The sequence below is a fragment of the Eptesicus fuscus genome, chromosome 9 (genome assembly GCF_027574615.1).
Source record: "Eptesicus fuscus isolate TK198812 chromosome 9, DD_ASM_mEF_20220401, whole genome shotgun sequence".
NCBI classification, from domain to species: domain Eukaryota; kingdom Metazoa; phylum Chordata; class Mammalia; order Chiroptera; family Vespertilionidae; genus Eptesicus; species Eptesicus fuscus.
Genome location: NC_072481.1, coordinates 11,403,233 through 11,410,998, shown reverse-complemented (window position 1 = coordinate 11,410,998; position 7,766 = coordinate 11,403,233). Strand labels below are relative to the sequence as shown.

The window sequence follows — 7,766 nt, the reverse complement described above, 5'->3', positions numbered from 1 at the left end:
AGACAAAAATCAACAAGGCGTGGCTGTATCCGTTTATAATGACATTGGTCACCTTATGACAGGTGACGACAGGCCCACACCACGGGTTCTCATTCTTTACTGTCCATCACAAATGGAGAACCCCGCTGTGACGACAGCCGTTCCCACGGAAGGGACCAGCCTCCCTGGCCTTCGGGTGCCCACAGGGGCTCCCCATTTGGGGTGAAAATAGCTGCCTCATTCTCATGGGGGGACTCCCAGGCCCTCTCCAGCGTTCTGCGAACTCTAGGCCACCTGCCCATCAGGCTCAAGCAAAAGGCTCCCGGTGAGGTCAGTGGAAGGGCAAGGTCCCTGGATCATCTTCCCGGTGAATCATACCCTTCAAGGCTGCCCCATCCCCAGCCCAGCTACCCCAGCCTCCTTTCAGCCCTGCCTGGGTACCATGTCCCACTGGGCCTTTGCCCAGGCTGCTTCTTTATGTAAATTCTCTCCACTTCCATCTTCACCCAGTTAACTTCTTGAGATCCCTGCTAAGTCATTTCTTCCACAGAGACGCCCTCCCTGACCTCCTGCCCAGATCAGACGCCCTGTTAAATGTTCTCATAGCCCCATGGGACATTCTGCCAAGCTACTTACCTCTATTTGCAAGTTTCCATTCAGCAGGTAGTTACTGATGTCTGTCTGTCTACTGGACTGTCAGACCAGGAGGGCACGAATTGTACTCGGTTTTGCTCTCCTGCGTACCCCCAGCACATAGTAAATCCTCGATATAGTGTATTGACAGAACAGGCAGACTCCCTCAGGGCACCCCGCTCTGCTGGGAGTCTGCAGGGTTCTTGGGGGACGCAGCAGAAGTGAGAGGCCCAGCCTGGTGCTGGCACTGCGGGAGCTACGTACGTGCAGTCGTCTTGCCGTCGTTACTGTTAGGATGGTGACGACGATGCCTTCTAAACCCAGAGACGGAGGGCAGAGCTCTGTGCCCTCCGCTCCCTCTGCCCCAGCCGCCCTCCGCCGGGGAGGGTAAGACCTGCAGAGTAGGGACAATAATCCCACTGAAATGCTGGGGGCCCTGGCCCAGCTGCGTGGGGCGGCGGGGGGGGGGGGGTGCTTTGGGGTACTGGATCGGCAGCTGTCCTCTGTGGCCAGGTAAGGAGGGAGGCACCCAATATTTCTGGGCCCCTCCTTGTGGGCACGGCATCTTGCAAAGGATTGACACAGTGTGTTTCCTTTCCACCTCGTACGGACGGTGGAGCTGGGCCCAGAGAGGGGATAGGACTGGCTCAGGTCACACAGCCTCTGAGTGGTGGCCCTCACACTCCAGTCCCAGTCTTGCCGACGCAGAGGCAATCTGGTGAGAGAACCAGGAAGCCAACCTCATTCCCTGAATGCCTGAAACTCTCTTCCAAATCCACGTCTGTCCGACACCCCCGCTTCAAACGGCAGCCAGGGACACGTCCTCCAGGAAGCCCGCCTGGACTTCCCCGCCTGGCTCCGGCCCCACGGTCCTCAGTTTTCTGTCACAGGCACACGCACCGGCAGGGCCGGCAGGGGCCCCATCCTGGCCAGGCCAGGATTCAAAATGGCTCACAAAGGGGTTGTCTCATTCTATTTCTCTCCATACCACTGAGGTCACAACATCTGCTGCAGGAAGGGCTGTGGCCGCGCCTGCCCGGGACTCAAAGCTAATTCGTGGCCGTTTAGGAGGCAGCTCCTCAGTGACTCACCGTTGGGGCTTTTGTGACCAGGCCAGGAGCCAGGGGCTGCCAGGAGGGGCCCTCGTTAAACCAAAAGGCGATGGTGAGCACGGAGGCGCCGCTGACTCACCGCAGCCAGGGCTCCTGGCCAGGCGGACTCACCTCTCCGGCCCGGCCCCCCACGTCTGCTCTAAGTGGGTGAGAGAGCCCAGCGTGAAGGGTCCCAGGAGGAGCTTCTAGCAAGAAGTGGGAGGGGCGGGAGGCGGGGCCGCACCCAACTTCACTGACTTCACTCTCACGTCAAAAACCTTCTGTTCCAAACCTGTGCCAGGGATCCCAGCCCCCGCCTGCCTGTCCCTCTCCCAGGGGACACCTCCCAGGACTCCATCCTGGCGGCGGGAGAGGGAATCTGGGCGGGGACGCCTTCCTGCCTGCAGTGTGCATCCCGCCTCTGCTCTGAAAGGAGGTCAAGGCCAGGCTCCAAGTCAGCCCCCGAGAGGGTGCCCCGGCCTGCGGTCAACTCAGGGCCGCAGCACGGCTTCTGTCGTGGGCCCTGGCACTTCGGCTTCCGTGGGCCTTCTCCTGCATTAAAAAAAGAAAAGGAAGAGAGAGAGAGAGAGAGAGAGAGAGAGAGAGAGAGAGAGAGAGAGAGAGAGAGAGAGAGAGAGGAGGAGGGAGGGAGGGAGGAAGGAAGGAAGGAAGGAAGGAAGGAAGGAAGGAAGGAAGGAAGGAAGGAAGGAAGGAAGATGTTGTGACCTCAGTGGTATGGAGAGAAATAGAATGCAGACTGGATTATAGTCATTCTTCTGGATTTTAAAGAAATTAGAACATTGTGAGGCACCGAAAGGCATCGTGGGCGCTGGGCACTGTGCCTCCTGTTGGCAATTAGTTAAGCCCTTTGATCCTGCTCACCATGGACGTAGGCGTGTGCCTCAGTTTGCCTCTCTGTAGAATGGGCGTGATGGTAGCAGTCGCCTCGTGGGGCTATGAGAGCCCCTTGAGATCCCACTGAGGGGGGCTCCCCGCGTAGCTGCATGTGAGCTTCACACGAAGGAGGCAAGGGTGCGATGCCTTCTCTCCCCATGACAGGAAAACCAGGCTCTGAGCCGGGGAAAGGACCTGCCGACGGCCACGTAACAGCCCTGTGGCTCAGTGGTTAGAGTATCGGCCCGTGCACCAAAGGGTGGCGGGTTCGATTCCCGGTCAAGGGCACCTGGGTTGCAGGTCGGTCCCCGGCCCCCATCAGGGCATGTGAAGGAGGCAACTGATGGATGTCTCTCTCACATCAATGTTTCTCTCTCTCTCTCTCTCTCTCTCTCTCTCTCTCTCTCTCCCCCTCCCTTCTTCTCTCTCTCTTTTCCTCCTTCCCACTGTCTCTAAACATCGATGGAGAAAATATCCTCGGGTGAGGATTAACAAACACAAAAGCCACGCGATTAATGGTGGGACTGGGCCTCGGAGGCCAAGATGAAGCAGCTCCCAGCCCCACACGATGATGGAAGTGGTTGGTCAAGTTATCCCAGTCCCCGGCCAGGAAGAGGGCGGGCTGGGCAGGAGGGAGACGCGCCAGGACCAACTGGCCTCAGTTCTGACTGAGTGGCCTCGAGGGAGGGGCAGCCGCCGGCAATCCAGGCGCTGTGAGTCCAGGGCCAGTGGGATTCGGCATTTCTCCCCACGACAGAGCCACCCTCTCCTCTACCCCTCTGACCGCAGCTCGCCCTGGGGGACAAGCTGGGCTGGGGGCTACTGTCTCCCCGACCCAGCCCCTCGGTGACAGCAGCAAGCTGGAATGGGGGTTCTCCCGCTGACTCAGGCCCCCTTCCCGGGCAGCCACACTACCCACCCCAGGGCTGGGGAACTTGGGGAGACAGGCCTCACATCTGGGGGCGTTTTCACTGCTTGTCAGACCAGCAGGAGCCTCCCCAGGAAAGAACAGGAAAGAAAACCCCGAAGCTCAGCCGGCCGAGCCCCGAGCCTTCGGCTGTAGGTTCTTGGACAGAGGCCGCCCAGGCCCCGGGGTCCTGTGGAGGTCAAGCTGCTCTTGGCTACCCTCCGGGCAGCACGAAGGCTGGGGTGAGGCGCGGGCGGGGGTGGAGGGCGCGCTGGAGTAGCCAGCGCAGGGAGAAAGGACAGACGTGGCACTCCCAGGCCACGTGAGCTGCCGTTTCTCAGCCTCTCTGGGCCTCAGTTGCTGCATCAGTAAAACAGGGTGAGAAAAAATACCGAGAATGCAAAGCCCCTGGCACAGCCTCTGCCCAGAGCCCAGAGCCCAGAGCCCGGAGCCCGGAGCCCGGAGCCCGCCCGTCAGCAGGAGCCCGTCGGCAGGGGGTTTGGGGAAGGGGCACTGGGATGGATGGGAGGGCCTGAGAACAAAGAGCCACAGCGGCCCCTCCCCCGGCCTCGGCCGTGTCAGACCTGGAAGTATGTTTGCTCACGGGGCACTCAGGGGTTAATGATGGGGAGTGGACAGGGCCCGGGTATTTAACTATTGAGGAAGCTGCCCGCCCGCCCGCAGACCAGAGGTGCCCCTGCTCACCTCCTTCTCCGCAGCCCAGCGCCCAGCAGCCCAGCTCCCAGCTCCCAGCTCCCAGCTCCCAGCTCCCGGCCCTGCTCACCGCCCCTCCCCCAAGATGAAGCCTCCCCCTCTTCTGACCTTCCTTGGCCTCCTGGGTAAGTGACCTCTGTGACCTTCATCCTTCCCCTGACTCAGCCAGGAGCCCCAAACTCCCGGGAGGCCCAGGAGCCTGGCCCTGGGAGGGTGTGGCGGGTCATCCTGAGGCCAGTCCTGCTTGATCCAGCACTGACCATTGGGGAGCACTGACCATTGGGGAGCACTGACCATTGGGGAGGGTGCGGGTGGGGGGATGCCTCGGAGGTGGCCTGGGGGGGCATGAGAAAGGGGCCGGCTGGGACCCCACCCGGCACACACGGGGCTCCGTCACCCACACTCCACCCCCCACCCTCGCTTCCATGGTGGAAGGATCTGGAAGAACTGGGGGAGGCCCAGGGGGTTAGGAAGCCCAGCTGGTGGCATCCGATGGCACTTGGTGGGAACAGGGTGCGTCTGGGGGCGCAGGCCTGCCACCTGGGGGAGGAGCAGGACCCGGGAGACATTCGGGGAGCAGTGGGGTTATCCTGGGAGGTGGCAGAGGAGAGCGGAGGGGATTGGGTGCAGTGACATGAGGGGGGGAGGGGAGGAGGCCCAGGTGCAATGGCTGTCACGGAGATATTATTACTGATTAGCGTTATTGATATTGGGAGGGAGGTGCTGGGGACGGGAGGTTAACTGGACAGCCAGAGAGATGTCTGACTAGGATGGGAGGGGACCTCAGGGGGCGCCCAGGGATCTGATGGCACCGCCCGCCCCTGCAGTGGCCCTGGCTGGCGGGAACCTGGTCCAGTTTGGGGTGATGATTGAGAAGATGACTGGGAAGTCGGCGCTGCAGTACAACGACTACGGCTGCTACTGCGGCATCGGCGGCTCCCACTGGCCGGTGGACCCCACGGACTGGTGAGCAGGAGGCCCACGGGGGGGGGGGGGGTGCCTGGGGGTGGAGGAGCTGGCGGAGCCTCCCTGGAGGAGGGAGGAGCCGAGGCCCCCCAGAAAGTGGGGCTGACCTCCCTGGGAGCCCCGGAGCAGGCCCTGGTGACCCTTCCAGGTGCTGCCATGCCCACGACTGCTGCTACGGGCGCCTGCAGAAGCTGGGCTGCGAGCCCAAACTGGAGCGGTACCTTTTCTCCGCCAGCAAGAGCAACATCCTCTGCTGTGAGTGATGCTCCGAATGCCAGGGAGGGATGGGGTCTTCCGCCATCACGGAACCGGGAGAGGCACGTCCACCCCCCACCTGCTCCGCCTGGCACCCAATCCAGAGAGCCCTGGCCTCAGGCGCTTCCCCCACCCAGAGGCCGCCTGCTCCAGCGGCTGGGAGAGGAGCCACGGGCAGAGCTGAGCCAGGCCCCTGAGGGGCCGGACCCACACACCCTCCCCAGGCCTGGCGGCAGCTCTAGGTGAAACCCCCAGGACAGAGCCTCAGGGATGGGCCCAGGCAGAGAGCTGGGGCTCTGATTTTGGGACAGCAGACCCCATGCCCGAAGGCCGCCTCCCCCTGGGGCTGCCAGGCTGGGCCCATTTGCTCAGCTTTGCCAGGTCCAATGCCCACTTGGACCAACTCCCTTTCCTCTGGTCCCCACCCTGAGGGGCAGCCTGAACCAAGTCAGAGTGCGGAGGGCTTCACGCAGCCCAGTCCCCTCGGAGCCCAGCCCAGCTAACGCAGCCATCTTCCAGCTGCAAAGTGGGGGGCGGCCTGGAGGGGGAGCAGGTGCCACGTGGGGCGCAGGGAGGGCCCCAGAAGACTCAGCTCAGCCCCCGGTTTGTGCTGGGGGAGGGCAGAGCCAGGACCACAACAGCCGGGGGCAGATGTGGCTGTTTCTTGCTCCTGCAGCCTTCTGCTCAGCGAGGCAGCTTTGTGAGGGAGTGAGCTCCCCATCCCGGGGTGCCCCAAGGCCAGACGGCCCCTGTCAGGGCTGTGCTGGGAGGTGTCAGGTGGGAACGGACACAGGCGCGGGGCTGGGCACCCCTCGAAAGCCGCTGCCTCCTCATCTATAAAACGGAGGTGGTCACACTCAGTTGCCCAGCTTCGGTCCAGCTCCTGCAAGAACCGCCCAAAAGAACGCACTCAGCCCTTAAGCCCCTTCCAACTCGGAGTTTTGCTGAAATGGCAGCACGAAAAGTGGAGGGACCGCCGAGGGGGAAAGAGCCGGGACGTTCCTGAGCGGTGGACGTGTTCCTGGGGACAGAGAGGAGCCAGAGCCGCTGGCAGACAGGCAGGGAGGCAGGCGAGGCTGAGGGCCCCTGGAGCCTGGTACCAGTTCGCTCCCCGCTGGGTTGGGCACACACGTGGAGGGGGATGGGTAAGGTGAACGTCAGAGAAATGGGCTCCGCCCACTCGCGGACACAGCACAGGGGCCCAGCTTCAGGGCCCTCGGCCTCCAGTAAGCTCTGGGATTGGGTGGCTGTCGTTCGTCATTTTCCTCTCTGCTGGATGGATGGCTGCAATCCACCGTCAGCAGTACTTCACACGGGCAGGAGCGGCCTAGAAATCCCCCCATCGCGCCCGCCCTCCCCCTCCCCGCCCCCCCCTCCTGCTCCTGCAGATGAGAGTTAGCGGACCAGCTACAGGGTGGAAGCGGGTGGGAGGGAAGGGGAGGGAAGGGGAGGGCAGAGGAGGGAGCGGGGGAGGAGGACCAGCTGGCAGCCCTCCTGTGTCCGCCCTGGCTCTCACCCATCCCTGCGACATCCCCGTGAGAATGAGCTTCTAGGGAACAGGGGTGAGAATGTGGCCCCGGAACCTCGGGTCCCTGACTCGCCTTGTCCCCGCAGCCGGCAGAACTACCTGCCAGCAGCAGACCTGCGAGTGTGACAAGACGGCTGCACTCTGCTTTCGCCAAAACCTGGACACCTACGACCGCAAATACGCCCATTACCCCAACAAGCTGTGCACAGGCCCCAGCCCACCCTGCTAAGGCTGTGCCCCCTCCTCCCTGTGGCCCTCTGAGGCCCCAGGCCTGGGGAACATGGGCACCAAAGGCTCTCCTTCTGGAATATTCCTTTCCTGCAAACCCATCCCACCCTGAGGACCCCAGAGTGTGGCCTGGACCATCGCCGGCCTCCCAGGCCATGCACCCTTTAGGAAGAGGCAGGCCCCAGAAGCTTCAGCGCCCAGAAGAGTCCATAACCCACCCCTGGACTCTCAGTCCCTCTTCTAACTGAATGCTTCCCATCCTATATAATAAAGAGGTAATGTGCAAATTAACCCTCACGCCCTCACAAGATGGCTGCCTACGACCAAAAGACTGAACAAGCAGGCTGCATGGGGCAACTAGGCCGGTGGGGGGGGGCGGCCATGAGGGGCAACCAAGCTGACAGGTGGGGGCAGTTGGGGGCCATTAGGCCAGCAGGGGGGGCAGTTGGGGGCAACCAGGCCAAAAGGGGATGTAGTAAAAGGCAACCAGGCCACTGACAGGGGGGCTCTTAGGGGCAACTGGGCTGGTATGGAGGTACAGTTGGGAGTGACCAAGCCGGTGGGGGGGGAG

At 62.5% G+C, this 7,766-nt stretch overlaps 1 protein-coding gene across 1 annotated transcript; it reads left to right on the top strand.

Moving 5' to 3' along the window:
• Positions 1-4,303: 4,303 nt before the first annotated feature.
• Positions 4,304-7,267, top strand: PLA2G2E (phospholipase A2 group IIE). The gene is made up of 4 exons (XM_008148137.3): positions 4,304-4,343; positions 5,046-5,184; positions 5,333-5,439; positions 7,054-7,267. The coding sequence occupies exons 1-4, from the start codon at positions 4,304-4,306 to the stop codon at positions 7,194-7,196; spliced, it is 429 nt and encodes a 142-aa protein (XP_008146359.1). The 3' UTR covers positions 7,197-7,267.
• The last annotated feature ends 499 nt before the right edge of the window (positions 7,268-7,766 follow it).